The following is a 20,435-nucleotide window of genomic DNA, read 5'->3' on the forward strand; positions in this document are numbered from 1 at the left end:
AAACTTACTAACCCACCCATCAACATACTCATCCAGGTCATTCATGTACTTTCTGTCTGTGTCAGAACTGGTCATTTTTCCTGTCATACCTTTGGCTCACTTTTTTTTCTTGTTTGTTTTCTATAGTTTGGCCTGTTGGGCATGTCCCACATCATTACCATTAAAAACAATTACACATACAAAGAAGTTAATCTGATTTTAACTGTTCCTTAACTCAACATTACAGTCTCACCCTGTGAGATGTTTCCTTTGATTCGCCCATCCACCTCCCCAACCTTCTCCAATATGTAAAACTAAGGCACAAGAAATTCTGCAGATGCTGAAATCTGGAGCAATACACAAAAGGTGCTGAAGAACTCAGCAGGTCAGGCAGCATCCATGGAGGGATGAAGGGTCTCAGCCCGAAATGTCGACTGTTTATTTCCCTCCATGGATGCTGCCTGACCTGCTGAGTTCCTCCAGAACTTTGTATGTAAAATTAATTTGTTTTTTTTCCCCCTTTCCCAGTTCTGATTAATGGTCCTGGACCTGCCAGCTTTTACTCCACACCTCCTCCCCACCTTTTTATATTGGCTATCTCCCTCCCCTTTCTTTCAGTCCAGGTGAAGGGTCTCGATCTGTAACGTTGACTGTCCATTTCCTTCCACAGATGTTGCCTGACCTACTGAGTTCCTCCAGCAATAGAACACAGAAGAGTACAGAACAGAACAGGCCCTTCGGCCCACAATGTTGTGCCGACATCGCTATTCCCTCCCACCTACAGATTGCCCATATCCCTCCATTTTCCACTCATTCATGTGCCCATCCAAGCCCCTCTTAAAAGCCCCCAGTGAATTTGCCTCCATCACCCTGTGTTGCTGGAACGTTAACTGTTTCTCTTTTCCACTGACTGGATGAATGTTCTCAGTGTTTTCTGATTTCACATTTCCAGTGTGTGGACTTTTGTTTTACGTCTTTCCAGTAGCCTAACTAGTATTTTAAACAGTTTCTAATATAACCTTACCTCTCTTATGTTCTCTTCCTTGGTACAGAATAAAGTATTCCCTGTCTATTCTTAACCACTCAATCCAGCTTTTCTATATTCAGTCACACGATGTGGAGTTTGCTGGCAATTAGAGTCATAGAGTTATACAGCACAAAAGTGGCCCGCTATGTCCAGACTGATCTTTTGTCCATCTACGCTAATCCCATTTGCCTGCATTTGGTCCATGTCACTCTATGCCTTGCATACAAGCCTGACTGGCAACTATAAATAAAAATGGAACATAAGGTGGGCATACAGAATGATCTACCACAGGAAGTGGTAGAGGCAGTAAAATTACAACACTTAAAAGACACTTGGACAGGTCCATGGATAGGAAAGGTTTAAAGGGATACGGGCCAAATGCAGGCAAATGGGACCAGCTGATGAAGACATTTGGTCAGCATGGACAAGTTGGGCCGAAGGGCCTGTTCCTATGCTGTATAACTCTAGATAAGGTATCTTTATTGGTCACATGTACATCGAAACACATAGCGAAATGCATCGGTTGTGTAGAGTGTTCTACCAGCCCACAAGTGTCGCCACGTTTCCGGCGCCAATATAGCATGCCCACAACTTCCTAACCTGTACGTCTTTGGAATGTGGGAGGAAACCGGAGCACCCGGAGGAAACCCACACAGACACGGGAAGAACATACAACCTCCTTACAGGCAGTGGCCGGAATTGAACCCGGGTCGCTGGCGCTGTAATCGCGTTATGCTAACCGCTGCACTACCGTGCCTGCACCTACACTACTCTATATGGCAGATATTCAACTGATCAGGCAGCATCTATCGAGAAAGGAAAAGAACTGTCATTTCGGGTTGGTGACCCTTTGTCTGAACTGCAAAAAATCATTATTAAGATGGATGGATGGGGTGGGTGGGTGTGGCAGAAAGAACATGGAGCTGAAACACTAACTCAGCTCTCCTCTCCACAGATGCCACCTGCCCTACTGAGTATTATTTTAATACAAATTACTTTCTGCTTTTATTTCAGATTTCCAGCCTCTGCAATCTTTTTTGCTTAACAGTCTGCAATTCTAATCTTGTATCTCACTCATATTGCATTGATGGTTCCCTTTCTTCCAGTACCTGCAGATTTTATTCCTCTTCTCTTCCTCCAGTCCTACCTTTTGTGAAAGCCTTTACCGTTCCTTTTCACCCAGTTCTATTGCACACTTTGTTATTCAGTTTGAAAAAAATAAGCTGTGGAGGAACTAGTAGGTCAAGCAGAGGGCCAGCTGACCCTGCATCAGGACTGAGGGTATAGAGGTGAGACAGCCAGTATTTAGAGGTGGGGGGGGGGGGGAGGGGGTGGTGCAGGAACTGGCAAGCGATAGGTGGATCCAAGGTGAGGAGGGATTGATGGTTGATCCCCCCCCTTCTTTCCCCTCCTCCACCTGGTTCCATCTGCCTATCACACACACACACGCACGCACACACACACACACACACACACGCGCGCGCACACACACACACACACACACGCACGCACACACGCACGCACACACGCGCACACACACACGCACACACACGCATGCGCACACACACGCACGCAAACACACGCACACACACACACGCACACACACAAACACACATGCACACACACACACGCACACACACACGCACACACACACACATGCAAACACACACGCACGCAAACACACACGTACACACACGCACACACGCACACACACACGCACACACACACACAAACACACATGCACACACACGCACACACACACAAACACACACGCACACACACACAAACACGCACACGCACAAACACGTACACACGCGCGCGCGCACACACACACACACACACACACACACACCCCACTCGGTCTCCAATCCCCTCCCTCCACTGTTCCCATTCGCCCATCATCCCCCCCTTATCTGATTTCCCTCACCCCCTTCCTCTCCCATCAGATTCCTCCATCTGCAGCCCTGTGTCACCTCCACCTGTCACCTCCCAGCCTTGGCCACGATCTCCACTCTTCCCTCCTCCATCTGCCTATCACCCTTCCTCCAGCCCCTCCCTCACCCCTCCCTTTCACCTCTATATACTGGCCATCTCCTCTCCACAATTCTGATAATTTACCAAAATTCTCTGGACTCTGGGCAGGTCCCGGCAGATTGGAAGACGGTGAATGTCATGCCCCTATTTAAAAAAGGATGTAGGCAAAAGGCAGGTAACTATAGGCCAGTTGGCTTAACATCTGTAGTCGGGAAAATGCTTGAAGCCATTGCTAAGGAAGAAATAGAGAGACATCTGGATAGAAATAGTTCCATCAGGCAGGCATAGCATGGATTCAGGAAGGGCAGGTCCTGTTTGACAAACTTACTGGAGTTCTTTGAGGATATAATGAGCGCAGTGGATAGAGGGGTACAGGTGGATGTTGTATACTTGGATTTCCAAAAGGCGCTCGATAAGGTGCCGCATAAAAGACATCCATAAAATAAGGATTCATGGAGTTGGGGGTAAATGTATTAGCACGGATAGAGGATTGGTTAACCAATAGAAGGCAGAGAGTTGGGATAAATGGGTGTTTCTCTGGTTGGCAATTACTGGTGAGCGGGGTGCTGCAGGGGTCAGTGCTGGGCCCACAACCGTTCGCGATATACATTAACGATTTGGAAGAGGGGACCGAGTGTAGCGTATCCAAGTTTGCTGATGACACTAAATTGAGTGGAAAAGCAAATTGTGCAGAGGATGCGGAGACTCTGCAGAGAGATATAGATAGGTTAGGCGAGTGGGCAAGGGTCTGGCAGATGGAGTACAATGTTGGTAAATGCAAGGTCATACACTTTGGAAGGAAAAATAGAAGGTCAGATTATTATTTAAATGGTGAAAGATTGCAGCATGCTGTTGTACAGAGGAAGTTGGGAGTGCTTGTGCATGAATTGCAAAAGGTTAGTTTGCAGGTGCAACAGGTTATCAAGAAGACAAATGGAATGTTGGCCTTCATTGCTAGAGGGATTGAATTTAAGAGCAGGGAAGTTATGCTGCAACTGTACAGGGTACTGGTGAGGCTGCACCTGGAGTACTGCCTGCAGTTCTGGCCTCCTTACTTGAGGAAAAGTATACTAGCTTTGGAGGCGGTGCAGAGGAGGTTCACCAGGTTAATTCCGGAGCTGAGGGGGTTAGCCTATGAGGAAAGATTGAGTCGCCTAGGACTATACTCGCTGGAATTCAGAAGAATGAGAGGGGATCTTATAGAAATATATAAAGTTATGAAAGGGATAGATAAGATAGAGGCAGGAAGGTTGGTTCCACTGGTAGGTGAGACTAGAACTAGGAGATATTGCCTCAAGATTCGGGAGAATAGATTTAGGATGGAGAAACTGCTTTTCCCAGAGAGTAGTGAATCTGTGGAATTCTCTGCCCAGCGAAGCAGTGGAGGCTACCTCATTAAATATACCTAAGACCCAGTTAGATAGATGTTTGCATAGCAAGGGTATTAAGGGTTATGGGGAAAAGGCAGGTAGGTGGATCTTGAGTCCATGGCCAGATCAACCCAGATCTTACTGAATGGCGGAGCAGGCTCCACAGGTCCTGATGGCCTACTCCTGCTCCTATTATGTTCTTTTGTACCCTCTCAGCCCTCATGCAGGCTGTCAACCCGAAATGTCCACCATCTCTCTGCCTCCATGGATGCTGCCTGACCTGCTGAGTATTTCCAGCATTTTCTGTTTTACAAAATAAGGGGTGGTTTCCTAATATCATTGCTTGCTAAAGGTGAATGAATTTATTTGCTTCTCCCCTCCCAATGGGTTCATTGCAATGATGTGGGTAAGCAACCCTTTGCAAAGAGTTAACCAGTTTAACCCCCCAACACCTCCCCCCCCCCCCCCAGGGCATCTGTCAGAAGATGCGGCCGAAGCCCCGCCCCTTCGCCGCAGTTAAACCTGATGAGCCGCCGTGACGCAGGCCACTCGCGGCGCTCGGCCAATCGAGGGGGCCGGGAGTGAACATCAAAGGCAGGCGGTGGGCCAATGAGAGCGGGGAGGAGGCGGGCCCTCTCCTGTAGCCAGGCGGGGGCACTTGGCCCGGGATCAAGTTTGGTTGACGGGCAGCAGAAAGCGGGTGCGCAGAGCCGATCGCCAGTGCCCATTTCCAGCGGAACGCAGACAAGGCTGGCTCCATTCATTCCAATTTATCTTATTATTTTATTTTATGCAAAATAAGGGCTTTATTTCTTTCAGTGCATTTCCTCCACACGGATCACTGGACCCGTGCAAAGCCACTGGGAAAAAATAATCAATCTCCAACCATTCCAGAGAAAAGGAGACATTATATTTGATGCCTGAGGTTTTGCTCTCTGCATTTCGTTGCAAATTAAAGGATTGCTTTGAATCTGCGAAGGGACAGCCAGAAAAGATAAAAGTAACATCTGCACACTTACAACGTGGGAGCCTTCTGTTTTCTATACACTGTTAATGCGTCTGCTGGTGAATGTTTTAGCCTTGTTGTGGTCGAGACTGATTTCGGTGTCCGTCTTTGTTTGTCAAAGGGGGTGGGGGACAATGCTTTGAAACGAAGAGGCCGAGCTGAATAGCCAGTCTCCACCGTCTGATGTGCATCGGTGTTCTCCATGAAGCATCTGGCGCTGCTCCCTCTCCCAGCCTTCAGAGTAGAAGCGATTACCACGTTTCGCCCGCCGGTTCTGCACGCTCCGCCCAGCATAGGACAGGCGATCAATGGTCATTTCTCTTCCTCCTCTCAGTTATAAGGATGAAGAATTTAAAGAAACATAACTACTACCCAGGAAGGAAAGGGAAAGGGTGATAACTAAAGAGAGAAAATAGACCGTCGCTTTCCAGGACTATAACAAAATAAAAACAATCCCTGAAGTTTCCTGGGATCCGAACCACCGACTCTGTGGATCGTTTATTGTGGACTTAACTCACGGAATCGAACCTTCTTGGGACGGTTTGTTGCATTGTTTTATGCCCTAGCATTGCAAAAACGGTCAGCTTTCATCTTAACCAGTCAATGTTTGTTCAGTGGCGAGAGATGGAACCGACTCCCGGAATCTTTTCTACCTAAATCTACTTGGGGATCTCCGGTGGCTGATGACAAGGGAATATCTCGAGATTACTGTCCTAGTGTAAAAAAGGAGCGGCGTTGCAGAAAAATAATAGAGAGAGAGAGAGAAGAGGGCTGGGATTTTGGGATTGGCCTTGCAGTCAATGGAAGGGGAGAGCATTTGACGCGGTGGGTGAATCAAGAAAGGCAAACAAACCCAAAATAATCCACCTGAAAGTTGGGTGATACAGGGAAGACGTGGTGGTGCGAGGATGGCGAAGCAGTTGAGCTCGGCCTGATCCAAGGAGAGAAGGAGGGAGCTCGTTTTGGCTGGCCGCGGAGAAGTTGCGGAGACAAAAAAAAAGAGGGTTCCCGGGACCATGTCGAGGGCGAACAGTGTGAGCCCACCTGGCGTCGGAGCGCAGCAGCCGGCCGAGCACCGTGCGGCTTGGGCAGAGGGTAGCCCCGAGTCCCGAGCCAACGGCGCGCCGACCTCCGGCCACAGCCGCGACAAGCGCTGGAGGGAGGTGGGCGATCTGGACGGTCCGGCCGCCTTGGCGGGCAAGAGCTGCCGGACCAGCCTGAGGTCCAAGCCGGCTTGGCAGGAGGAGGTGGGCAGGGAGAGGGCGGCGGGCAGCAGCCGCAGCAGCAACGTGGTCCGCCTGGACGGCGAGGTGAGACCCAGGTCGGTGGAGGTGGGGCTGGAGGAGAGAGCCCGCTCCCGGCTGGCCGACGTGGACTTCTCGGCCTCGGATGTGGACCTGTCCTTCGCGGGCTGCTGCCACGGCCTCCTCCGCATCCTCCAGTCCAAAAAATTCCAGTCGGAGAAGCTGGAGAGACTGTACCAGCGCTACTTTTTCCGCCTGAACCAGAGCAGCTTGACCATGCTGATGGCCGTCTTCTTGCTGCTCTGCGGGGTCATGCTGGCCTTCTACTGCGCCGCGGGCGGCCGCCATCTGGCCTACCTGTTGGTGTTGGGGTCCTCCATGCTCCTCACCCTGCTGTTGATCCTGCTCTGCAACCGCAACGCCTTCCACCAGGACCACATGTGGGTCATCTGCTACCTGGTGGTGGCCGTTATGCTGGCGGTGGAGAGCGTGGGCGTGCTGCAGGTCGAGCCCCGCGCCGCCTCCGAGGGCGTCTGGTGGACCGTTTTCTTCATCTATATCATCTACACCCTGCTGCCCATCCGCATGAGAGCGGCGGTGATCAGCGGCATCCTCCTCTCCGCCATCCACCTGGGCATCTCGTGGAAGAGAAACCTAGCCGACTCCTTTCTGTGGAAGCAGGTAAGACGGAAAAAGCCCAACAACTGGTTTGGAACCAGGAGTCACCGCAGGCCCAGTTGTATCTGAATGTATGTGGTGATGTTTATGTATGTGGTGGTGTTTATGTATGTGCTGGTGTCTGGGATCAGGTCAGGTCACTGATCCAGTCTTCGGTGGACAGGGATGTGGCTGAGAAATCAACGTTGGTTGTGAAAAGCTGTCCTTGCACCTGTTTCAGTTTTCTTGGTATCAAAGTGTTCCGTCTGATTTTGTTCCACTCATCGCGGTATAAAGATGTTCGTTCTGACCTTCTTCAGGTCCTCTTGTTGTTAAGATGTTCATTCTGATCTTCTTAATTTCTTCTTGGTATCAAGATGTTCAGATTGATCTTGTTCAGGTCCTCTTGGTATCAAGATGTTTGATCTGATCTTATTCAGGCACTTTGGGTATTCAGTCTGATCTTGTTCAATTCCTCTTGGTATCAAGGTTTTCACAGTGATTTTGCGCAGTCCCTTACCTTGTAATCAAACAGCCATAATCAAGGGAAACACTGGCTCAGAGTGGCTCTAAAGAACGCAGATACACCGAGCCCAAAGAATGGAATATACTGCAGAAGTGGGCTAAGGTTTTCTTGGTCAACAGATGTTGACAGGATGGTTTAGTTGGAACCCGTTTATGTGTGATGGGGGAGGCTTCTGCGGGGTTGCATACAGTTTGTAGGGGAGCCGATATTTGGCAGAGGTGGGTGTATGGAACTCTGGTATCAAATACACACAGTTCCTCCTGCCCTGCAAGCTCCTTGTGCTGTTATCCTTCTATATAATAACCTGTTTGGTAAGACTTGATAATCCTATAAACACACTATGTGGAATTGCTGAGGGAAGGTGTTCTGAACAGGGCTAACCACACTCCCAACTAACCACATTCCTCCCAAGGCCATTTACAAACCCCAATCACTGCTTCTTCATGCCATCCCATTGTATTGTGACAGTCTAGGCATGTCACCAAATGGTTTGTGTGAACATTGGCTGGTTTTCCAACTCCCTAATTGTTGAGTTGGGGTAGGGGGGAGTTTCCACCCGTTCTGCAAAAACTTGCAAAGAGGGTTTCTTTTTGTCTATGTGTGTTGTAAAGGTATTGATATAAAACAACTGGGTTGACGTTACTGTGTCGCCAGTAAGTCCTACGGTTGTTAGGCTGAGTGAGCTGCCTGGTGCTCTTCTTGAAAGGAGGATTGCCCTATTATTCTGGCACATTAGTAAGCATTGAACATTTTCCTCCCCCTTTTCCGCAACCTGCGGATGGTGTGACCACTTGCACTGCACATCCTAAACCAGAGAGATCTGCAAACTCTGCTTAGGTAGGGTGTCACCCTTGTGGTCATTATTGTCTGCATGCTCAGCCGCTCACAGAATGCATTCTGTGGCCCTTTATTGAAGTCTGACGGTGTTAGTTTCATCTCGGCAGAGCTCAGAGCCCCTCAGTTATCTTTGAAAACACTGAGATTGATCCTCTCTGTGTAATGTATATAATGTGCCCAAGCAAAATCGTCACAATAAAATTCTTGCACACACCCTCACTGCAGCACCCTCAGAATGGTCGAGGTACTTATCCATTTTCATCCAGAGGATCTGGGGACCTGGGAACAGTGAGATAAAGTGGAGTAGACTTTACTAAAAGGGGGAGAAGGCTCGAGACACAGGAGACCAGGTCCTGCTGCTATTTCTTACTTCCATTTCACAGCAAAAAGAACAGTGGAATTTTTTTGCACAAACATAATCTCTTGCAGTTTTCCTATCGATCCTGACTAGAACTTGTTGTTACCGATTCAATAAATGCTGCAATTTTCCACATGTTCTGTGTACAGTATTTGTTGCTATGTGCTGGGTACAAATATACTGGATAATGGTTTGTTACATGTACTGGTTTATTTTTCTTTTTCTGCAAAAGGATCTGTTCCTCACAATACCACCTAAATTTGCTTTAACCTGGGGTTGATCTTTCAAAAACCCTCTTTAAGGACTACAATGTAAACATTTAGTTGTTGCAGTTTTATTTGGAATCATGTCGCTGACACTTGTTTAGGTATCTGGTATGTCACGGATTGCCCCTTTGGTTTCTTTGGTTCCTGTTTCTCTAACTTGCTTGGCTGATGCACTCAACGATGAATGTAGTTGTGGTACTGAGGAAGAAAGAGAGGGAGAGAAGTTATTTCACAGACGGATTCTGTGCATTATGTACAGAGTTCTGGTTACCCTCTCCCTCCCCCAGCCAAGGTACCCTCCTCAACACTGATACATTGGAAGAACTGAAGCTTTGCTCTGGGAAAAGTCCGATGTCGGTAGAGGTAGACTGCCCTCGTGCTCCAGAAGGAGAGCATCGGCAAGTTATTTGAACATGGAAGGGTCACAACGCGGCCTCATCTTCAGAAACATGAACCTTCCAGCATGAATCACAAGATAATGATACTGTTACCCTCTTGCTAACCCAGTGATGTTGACGACAATTACACTGGACACTGTCAAATTTAAGGTAATATATTATTATTTTAAAGTGGAGGGATCAGACAGAGGCAAATGGAATCTTCTTTATTCAATTAATTCCAATTACAAAATGCCATGTAATTGAAAAACATTTTGATTAGAGTCCTTTAAAATGATAAACCTTGGTCTACTGCATTCTTGGCTCCTTGTTTTCCAGTTTCAAATGGAGTTCTGGCATCATTAACCATATGCCTCATTAGAGCTATTGAATGTCTGGCTGTGGAAGTCCATGAGGAAGGGATTTTTTTAAAGTGAGCTCCCAAGGTGTAACTTGTAACATTAGTTTTTTTTCTCCCCCAGCAAGGAAATAATGAAGTATCTGGTGCCTCATAAATACTACAATTATTGACTTTCCAAAACAGCTGTGTAAGAGGTAGGCCTGATGCCTGGCTCTAGGCCCTGATGCCATGGTGGGTTACCATGGAAACACCATCTCTGCTTCTCAGTCTCTGAATCCTGCAGCAAAATAAACATGCTCCTTTCTTGACTGAGGATGTGTGGGCGGGTAAGTATAATGTTAATGGGGTGCGGAGGTGGGAGGAGAGGGGGTGGAGACACATTGGGACTGTCAGGTCAATACATGAAAAAAAACCCAGCCAATTTGATAAAAAATAATTCTGTACGTCTTCAGTGAATGCTTTACTTACTTCACTATTTCCCCCAGTACATGCATGTTAGCTCATTTAAAGGGACGTGGTTACCATAACTAAGTCATTTTATTCCTTTGCTTGCTGACACGTTATAAGTAGCTTCTCATTCCTATTTGTTGGTGCCACTCAAAGGGCCAAAGGCATCACCTGGTTATACCCCGGCCCTCTGGTACTCATTAAGCATGTTATGGATGCATACGTATGTGTGCTATATGTGTGATTAACACACTCCTTCAAAAGCAATCAGATTTTTACATTCCGACACATTCCTGTGTGTGAGGGCAGTCATGGCTGGGGCAGAAAGAAGATTTCAACCATCCCAGCACAACACATTCTGCTCCTGCCTAATATGCACGTTCCAGAGGGATCCTTAGATAGATATCAGATGTTACTGCCCCGCCCACCTCACCTTCACCCAGTTTGCAGAAAACAGTTACGGCCCCCAGCATTTTGGTACGATGCTTTGTGCTTGAACTTGGTTTACCATTTACTTGTCTTTTTGGTGAGTTGTGGTGTTCTTTGAGTCCTCAATTTCAGTTTTAGCATATCTTTCTGAAGAGTGGAGTGGGTGTGTTTTGCATGTAGAAAGTCCCATTATGGCAGAAATTGCATTCCTGTTACTCTGCTGTTTATGAGCATTTACCAGTTTTCTGTGCGTTAACCCCATTGATTGTAAATGGAGATTTACTCGGATTTGCCAAGTTTGTATAAAGACCTTAAAGGACTTTAGCAATGAAAATTGCTCTCCAGACAACCCACATGCAGCACAGTGGGTGTTGAGCCTTTGATAAAAAGAGCATGGATTTTCATTTAGTACATTGCAAATCCAACAAGTTACAACTTGTGTCATTGACATGGGGTGGGAGAGGCTATTTTCTCCATTTAGCCAGCAGATTATGTAAAGGGTTGAGATGATGTGTGTCCACCATGCTATGTATTGGACACAGCTATAGCAGTAAACCTCTGGTTCAATAACCGTTGAGATTATAAGTGTGAAGCATGCTGCTCTTCAATGATCAAGGAACGGGGTTATCTAAAAGGAGCTTGCAACCTGCTGATGTCAGGATTCAGTTAGGCTGCCCATCCCTGCACCATCTCTACAAGGACCTTATTATATCCCTTGAGCTCTGATGACCAAAGCTGGATGTTTACTGAGTGTGGTCTGGCCACTGTAGCATGCTTCCTCTTTAGCTCATCCTGCAGTGATTTACAAGGAAGAGCAATGGATAGAGAATGTTGAGAAGGTCAGGATAACTTCTTACTGTAACCAAAGAAGAATGCTCCACTGAGTGTTAGACATAGCAATCCAAGAAATGTTGAACATCTCCAAATTAGGCTTCCACCAGAGGCTTTGCAACCTTGAAACTCTCCCTCAATTCTTGTCTGTAGGAGATCAAGATCCACGTAATGCCCTCTCTATTTGTATATATTCGTATGGCTGGGGAAGCACTTATAGAACATAGAAGAGTACAGCATAGCAACAGACCCTTTGGCCCACCATTGTCTGTGCTGACTATGATTGGGTCAATACATGAAAAAAAACCAGCCAATTTGATAAAAAATAATTCTGTACGTCTTCAGTGAATGCTTTACTTACTTCACTATTTCCCCCAGTACATGCATGTTAGCTCATTTAAAAGGACGTTGTTACCATAACTAAGTCATTTTATTCCTTTGCTTGCTGACACGTTATAAGTAGCTTCTCATTCCTATTTGTTGGTGCCACTCAAAGGGCCAAAGGCATCAGCTGGTTAACCCTAACCCTAACCCCAGCCCTCTGGTACTTATTAAGCGTGTTATGGATGCACACGTATGTGTGCTATATGTGTGATTAACACATCCCTTCAAAAACAATCAGATTTACATTCCGACATATTTTTGTGTGTGAGGGCAGTCATGGCTGGGACGGAAAGAAGATTTCAACCATCCTGGCACAACACATTCTGCTGCTGCCTAATGTGCACATTCCAGAGGGATCCTTAGATAGGTATCAGATGTTACTGCCCGCCTGCCTCACCTTCACCCAGTTTGGAGAAAGCAGTTATGGCCCCCAGCAGTTTGGTACGATGCTTTGTGCTTGAACTGGGTTTACCGTTTACTTGTCTTTTATTTTTGGTGAGTTGTGGTGTTCTGTGAGTCCTCAATTCCAGAACATAGTTCATTCACAGTTGGAGGACGAGGTTAACAATCCTTTCAGTGGCTTCAGGAGGTGCAGTGGTGAATTTTTTATTGGGAAGGCATAAGAATGTAGAAGGATGTCATATGCCCATTGGGACCTATCCAGCTTCCAAGGGAACAATCTCACCAGTCCCATTTCACCTCTCCTTATTTCCTTGTCCCCCTGCAGCTTATTCTTTCTTGCAGCCTATCAACTCCCCTTTGACTCCCTTTACTGTTAGCCTACATAAGAGGCTAATTTATCATAGCCCATTAACCTACCAGGTCATCTTCGGAATGTGGAAGGAAACCAGAGCAGTAGAGCTGCTGCTTCACAGCTCCAGCGACTGGGGTTTGGCCCTGATCTCTGGTGCTGTCCGTGTGGAGCTTGCATGTTGTCCCTGTGTGACCACATGGATTTCCTCCAAGTGCTCCAGTTTCTTCTCTGTCCCAAAGAGGTGCGGATTGGTTGGTTAATTGGCCTCTGTAAATTCTCCCCTAACCCCCAGTGTGTAGTTGCAGTAGAATTTCGGGAGAGATGGTGGGATTGTGGGAGGGGATAAAAAAAAATGAGATTAGCGTAGAAGGGTGTTGGATGGTCAGCATGGACTTGGTGGGTCAAAAGTCCTGTTTCTGTGCTGTGTGACTGTACAGGAGAAACCCATGGAGAGAATGGGCAAATTCCAAACAAGCAGCACCAAAGGTCAGGATCGAACCAGTTCCCTGGAAATATGAGCAGCACTAACCGCTACACCACTAACCTCCCCGCTGGGTAGTTATAGTCACAATTTCGGCTTTTCCTCATGTGGAACAAGTGCCTGGATCTTCCCTGGCCTCGGCTCAAGTGTTCGAGGGTTGAGCAAGTTTTCCTTGGAAGGTTAAAGCCCAGGACAGGGCACGAGCTGGTGACATCTGTGGTCAGCCAAGAGATGCACCCACTGAGTGGAGGCACTGTGATTAGTTTGTAGGGTTTGGAGTGTGTCCCACTGACCCTCAGTTACAATGGCACCTCCTGAAATCCTCCACACTTTTCTCCGTTTTCTCTTCTGAAGACAGGGCTCCGTCTGCTAAGTGTAAGAGCCCCCGCAGGCAGTACAATTTGGCCACATGTAGCACAGCCTCTGGTCGGAATTTCTGCCCACCAGTGACGTCTTTACAGCTGGCATCGTTTGATAGTGATCAACAATGGGAGTCCTTGGATTTTTTTTTAAGTCATCTTCCCCAGAGGAGATGGCTTCTAAGGCAGCTTGTATTGGTTTTCAGTCTCGGGGATCCCCGGAGCCAATGAGCTATAGTCACTACCGTCACATGGGAACATAACAGCCAATGTACACACAGTGGCTCACGCATGGCAACCAGGTAAACCACCAGTCTGCTCCAGGGATAAGTATTGGTCCAAGACTCCGATAGAAATTGTGGTGGCCTCAAGTTTAGTTTGAATGCCAACTAGGGTGTTGCCAGGATGCACTGAGCCCAGTAGAAACCCTGAATTGGGAAATACAATTACTTACCCTAGACCCTCACTAACTTTTACTCATCAAAACCTTCTGTAAGAAGGTACCGACCAATTTGTGGCTTAGTTCTCACAGTCACTTATTTCATCAGCTAATGGAACACAGAAAGATCATACATAGCAAAGGTGAGTTGAGTGGCTGGTTATATCTCAGTGGTGACCACTGAAGAACAGCCATTGGCTATGTTGCTAGGGGAGCTCGCTACTCTTCTAGCTCCAGGAGCATTGCCACATGCCGTCAGCCCTGCATTGGGCTGATGGTCAAAGGTTGAAAGAAGAACTTGGGTTCTGTGCCAGTTTCTAATTTGGCAATACCCTTCTGCTTTTGTTCTGCTGAATGGGTCAGTTGGCTGTATTTCTGTCTCTCTGCAAGAAGGTTCCAAGTTGAAGAACCACTCCAAAAGGTGTAATACTGAAGGAGTGCTGTACTCTCAGTGCAACGTTTTACCTTTTGGATGACATGTTGAACTGAAGCCCTGATTGCCCTTTTGTGTGGATCTAAAAGGTCCCATGACATTATTTTGAAGAAATGCAGAGGTGTTAATCCCCAGAATCCTGGCAAATCACAAGGCAGGTATGCCAGGGTCTTTACTTTCTTAGAAGGTTAAGGAGGTTCAGCCTGTCACCGAACACTCCAACAAACTTCTACAGATGTCCTGTTGAAAGTATCCTGACTGGTTGTATCATGGTCAGATACAGCAGTTCGAATGTGTAAGAACTTAAGCTGCAGAGAGTAGTGGACTTAGCCCAATATATCACGGGCACATCCCTCCCCACCATTGGTAGTATTCTACATTAGGTGCTGCCTCAAGAGGGCAATATCCATCATCAAAGATCCCCACCATCCGGGCCATGCCATCTTCTCGCAGCTACCATCGGGCAGGAGGTACAGAAGCCTGAAGTCCCACACCACCAGGTTCAAGAACAGCTACTTCCCTTCAACCACTCAGCTCTTGAACCAACCTGCACAATCCTAATCACTACCTCAGTATAGCAACACTGTCACCACTTTGCACTACAATGGACTTTGTTTCTTTTTGTTCTAGTTGTGTCCTTTCTTGTAAAAATTGTGTATAATTTATATTTAATTTATGTTTTTCTTGTGAATATTGTATATCTGATGCTATGTGCCTGTGATGTTGCTGTAAGTTTTTCATTGCACCTGTGCATACATGTACTTGTGAATATGACAATAAACTCGACTTTGAATTTGAAATACTTCAACCCAAACGACGTCGTTCGAAAACAGATTATCTGGTCATTTTCACATTTCTGCTTGTCGGAGCTTGCTATACACGCATTCATTACAACAGCGACTACCCTTCAACCGTACTTTATTTAGTGCTGAGACGTCTTCAGTGGTGCTTCATAAATGCAATCTAATTTTTTTCCCTCAACCAATAACTATCAGCAATCATGACTAGAAGCTAGTTTCCCTTTCCTAACCCAGGGGGACTGAAGCGAAGTATGGTGTCAAAGTGGTTGCCTTGGAAAGCATCAACCAGCTCAGCACAGTCCAAAGACTGAACTGTGAACCCACCTGGTCTGGACAGAGGGCCTTTTCCTGTGCTGCTTGTCTCTCTCTCTAGTGGACCAAGCAACTCCCAACTACAGAGGGGGAGCAATGAGAGAGTCTCACTGATGGGAGTTCTGTGGGAGCCCTTCTTCAAAGTCGGCATACCTTGAAGAGATTTCACAGTGGAGTGTTACAGTGGAGACACAAGAGAATGGAGATGCTGGAATCTGGAGCAACAAACAATCTGCTGGAGGAACTCAGCGGGTCGACCTGAGATGCCAACAATTCCTTTCCTCCTACAGATGCTGCTCGACCCATTGAGTTCTTCCAGCAGATTGTTCATTGCTCCAACTGCTAGCTAAGCCATGTGGAAGAAATGAAGCTTTTGAAGAGTTTCGGTGATTTAGCTTTGCATTGATGGCATGTATATTAGCCTTGTTGTACAACGTGGATTAGGTATGGTTACCAAGGGAGATGGAGTAAGACAACTGAATGGAATTGTGGTATATATCAGCCATGGATTATAAACAGAACAGGCTTTATGGGCTGAATCTGTTCCTATGTGTTTTATGTGTTTTGTTTGCTCAGTACTATTTTTTCCATGTTGGGGTGAAAGTTTTCCATAGAGCCAAGCACAATAGGCTCAAAGAGCTGAATGGGATACCTCAGTTCCCATGTGTTTTGATGCAACTTGCTACTATCTTAATCCCATGAGAGAAATAAGGGTCTCCCATGTTAACCAGGTCCAGCTTTCATGTCCCTACATTTTATGCTCACTCTGACGTAAAGGCAGCAGTGCCTTGTGTCTCACTGATCTGCCACGGCCTTACTCAAGGTGCATGGAGGGGTATGGTAAGTTCTCATTGTGCTGTGGCAGCAGTGAGGGGAGGGTGAGCAGAAAGGAACCGAAAGGTGAAGCCACATTCAGGGAAAAAAATCGTTAAGACACGTGAACGGCACAGGTTCAGCTGCCTACAGGCACCTTCCAGGCTGCAGGAGTACGTGCAGAGGCACAAACTAAAGCTTGGTGCAGCCACCACGGAGGGTTGGTGGGGAAGGACCACAGTCCAGGGTCCTGCTGCCACTGGACACTGAGGGGTTGGGTCCTGTATAACAGCCTCTCAAACGCTTCACGGGTGAACAGTAGGCATGTTGGCAATGGTGCTTTGTAAGAGAATGTATTGACTGGATGGTACAGTGAATGCATTGAGCTGATGGCAAATTGAATGTAAAGACATGTACTGATTGTACTGTATGTCCTCCATATATTTTTATGGATAAATTGCATTTATGAAATTAAAAAAAAACATTCAGCACAGCATTGTAAAGGATGAACTGAACCCAAGACTAAAGCTCTTGAGGAAGGAGATATTGCTGGAGGTAAGAGTTGAAGTGTTCACTGGTTGGTTGGTAACTTTTTCCATACATTGTCTGATGTTTTATGACTTCTAGATGTGCTTTAGAGTCTGAAATTGCATCAATATTAGCATTTCCTTCATGTCTGTGTTTGTGTGATTCGCACCTTTATGTGAACTAATCAAAACTGTGACCTTTCCTCTGCACTGTGGATATATCTGGCAAATATACACTGGACATGCAGTCACAGTTCAGTGAACATCTGTGGTGGCATACGTCAGCTTTGGAGGATATGCTGTTCTATAACAACTGGGTGTTCTGGTTTCTAACGCACAAGGTATGGTAAAAGCTGTTTACTATTCCGTCGGCATCAGCTCCTCCTGGTTTACATGTTACCCAGTTCTTAACTCACAATTTGCTGCTGATTATCTCAGTTTCAATCGCAGACGAAGCACACGAGGCAGATTTCAAGAACTGATAAGTCTTTGGTTTCAAAAGCAGGTCTTTATTCACGAACCTGACCTCTTACTGCCCTGGAGAACAAAGAAAAATTATTCCCCTCCTCGAACCCCTCCCAATCACGCACCATCCTGACTTGGCTGTCCTTTCACTGATGTTCTGGAGCTCCTTACCCAACAACCGAGTGAGAGGACCCTCATTGTTTGGACTCATTGTGGCTCAAGAAGGTTCTTTGTCAAGTGTCGACAGCATACTGGGAAGAACAGCCTTGGTCTTTGTTGAAATTGTGCCAATGATAAACTGGATGGTACAGGTAAGTGTGACGAGTGACTCTCGTGGAACTTATACACTAAACTCAAGGCTTCTAAAAACCAATATTGTGAGCACTGAAAGTTTGAAACTTGAAAGATCTAATCCAGCCATCCCATACTCGTACTTTGGTTGAGATTTGAACGCTTTATCTATGTTAATGAATCAAATCGAACTGTTATTCATTTTCCTGCTTATTCATTTCCCAGGGCACCAATGCTCAATACAAGAGGGCATGGCTTTAAAGTAACGGGTGGGAAGTTCAAGGGAGATATCAGAGGAAGGTTTTTTACCCAGAGAGTGGTTGGGGCATGGAATGTGCTGCCTGGGGCGGTGGTGGAGGCAGGTACATTGGTCAAATTCAAGAGATTACTAGACAAGCATATGGAGGAATTTAAAATAGAGGGATATGTGGGAGGAAGGGGTTAGATAGTCTTAGGCGAGGTTTAAAGATCGGCACAAGATTGTGGGCCGAAGGGCCTGTATTGTGCTGTACTGTTCTATGTTCTATGTTCATTTAACAGTGACCAGAAACTTTTCACCTGGAATTAATCTCAATTATAGGTTTACTTTCCTTTTGATGTAAGATCCTGAAACTAGACCTTGGGAGGTGTATAGGTACTGGAGTGTGTAGACAGAAAGACATCTTGTAGTTCACTTGGGGGTGGGGTGGTACTATATCTTTGTAGTTAGGCTATTGTGTTAGCAACTTGTCTGAACTAATACAAGTTTAAATCACCCTGTGGTAGTTTAGCAGAGCAGATGTGGCACAAACTTGGACGACTGTCAGTTCAAGTCTCCCCACAGCAGCTGGAGAATTTAAGATCAGTTAAATATTTAATTAAATCTGGAATCTTTAAAAATCTGATAGGAGTAACGGAGACCATGAAACCACCACATTGTTGTTAAAATCTTGTCTGATGCACTATGTCCTTTAGAAAAGTCCAGACTCCGTTTCTAGACATATATCCTCTGAAATAGCAAACAAACCAAGGGAAACAAGGTATGGGCAAGGAATGGGCAATAATGTTGCAGCGAAATAGGAGCCTGGTCAGACCCCACTTGGAGTACTGTGCTCAGTTCTGGTCACCTCACTACAGGAAGGATGTGGAAGCCATAGAAAGGGTGCAGAAGAGATTTACAAGGATGTTGCCTGGATTGGGGAGCATGCCTTATGAAAACAGGTTGAATGTTTTTTCTCCTTGGAGCGACGGAGGATGAGAGGTGTATTAGATGATAAGAGGTATTGATCGTGTGGATAGTCAGAGACTTTTTCCCAGGGGTGAAATGGTTGCCACAAGAGGACACAGGTTTAAGGTGCTGGGGAGTAGGTACAGAGGGGATGTCAGGGGTAATTTTTTTACTCAGAGAGTGGTGAGTGCATGGAATGGGCTGCCGGCAATGGTGGTGGAGACGGATACGATAGGGTCTTTTAAGAAACTATTGGATAGGTACATGGAGCTTAGAAAAATAGAGGGCTATGGGTAAGCCTAGTAATTTCTAAGGTAGGGACATGTTCGGCACAACTTTGTGGGCCGAAGGGCCTGAATTGTGCTGTAGGTTTTCTATGTTTCTAACGTTGACTTTGCCATTGATCCTGTAGCCTGTGAATGGATGAAAATAACATTAGCTTTTAACTTTACAGGTTCGCAGAAAGATAGTTGTGAAAGTGAAGGCGGTAACTCATTGGTTAACATAGAACATAGACAGTACAGCACAGAACAGGCCCTTCGGCCCACAATGTTGTGCTGTCATAGCTAATCCCTCCTACCTACAGAATGCTCATATCCCTCTATTTTCCTCTCATTCATGTGTCCATCCAAGCCCCTCTTAAAAGCCCCCAGTGAATTTGCCTCCACCACCCTATCAGGCAACGTATTCCAGGCATCCACCACTCTGAGTAGAAAACTTACCCCTCACGTCTGTTCTGAACCTGCCCCCTCTCACCTTAAATGCATGCCCTCTGGTATTGGATCGCTCAATAATACGAAAAAGATATTGCTTGTCCACCCTGTCTATGCCCCTCATAATCTTATACACTTCCAACAGATCACCCCTCAGCCTCCGCCGCTCCAGAGAAAAGAACCCAAGTTTGTCCAGTGTAGAACATCAATAAATACAGCACAGGAACAGGCCCTTCGGCTGACAATGTCTGTGTTGACTAAGATGCCAGTGTAACAACAGGTGACCCCCCCCCCCCCCATGTTATAGAGGGGTTGAACAGGTAGAAAATGGAAAGATCCAGACCGTGAGCAGTCAGATGGGATTGCAGATGACCCCTGCATTACAGCCATTTAGATTATAGAAATTCGCCTAATGAAGTTCACAAATCACTACCCAAGAATCCGAGATATGGAATAAAATTTGCTCTTACAGAACTTATGTGGGGAAAAAATTAATATAGATTCATTAAAAAATTAAATAAACACAAAATACAAAAGAAACTGCGAGGCCCTCTCACCACTCCCCTCCCGCTATGTTCCAGAGACATTCCTAGAAAACTGTCCATATCGCAATTTTTCCATAACGTGAAACCCTATTTCCCATTGAATCCCATGTTCTAAGTGGCGATATGTTCCTACGGGATTTTTTTTCTCTCAACGTTAATGATA

The 20,435-nt window shown here is 46.2% G+C and overlaps 1 protein-coding gene across 1 annotated transcript in view; it reads left to right on the forward strand.

Annotated features, from left to right (window-relative positions):
- Positions 1-5,125: 5,125 nt before the first annotated feature.
- Positions 5,126-20,435, forward strand: part of adcy5 (adenylate cyclase 5) — a 374,049-nt gene continuing 358,739 nt past the window's right edge. Inside the window, exon 1 of the mRNA XM_052013051.1 lies at positions 5,126-7,341. Within this exon, the coding sequence (XP_051869011.1) occupies positions 6,433-7,341 (909 nt within the window). The 5' untranslated portion in view covers positions 5,126-6,432. The remainder of the gene's footprint in view (positions 7,342-20,435) is intronic.

This window comes from Pristis pectinata, chromosome 1, assembly GCF_009764475.1.
Source record: "Pristis pectinata isolate sPriPec2 chromosome 1, sPriPec2.1.pri, whole genome shotgun sequence".
Taxonomy (NCBI): Eukaryota; Metazoa; Chordata; class Chondrichthyes; order Rhinopristiformes; family Pristidae; genus Pristis; species Pristis pectinata.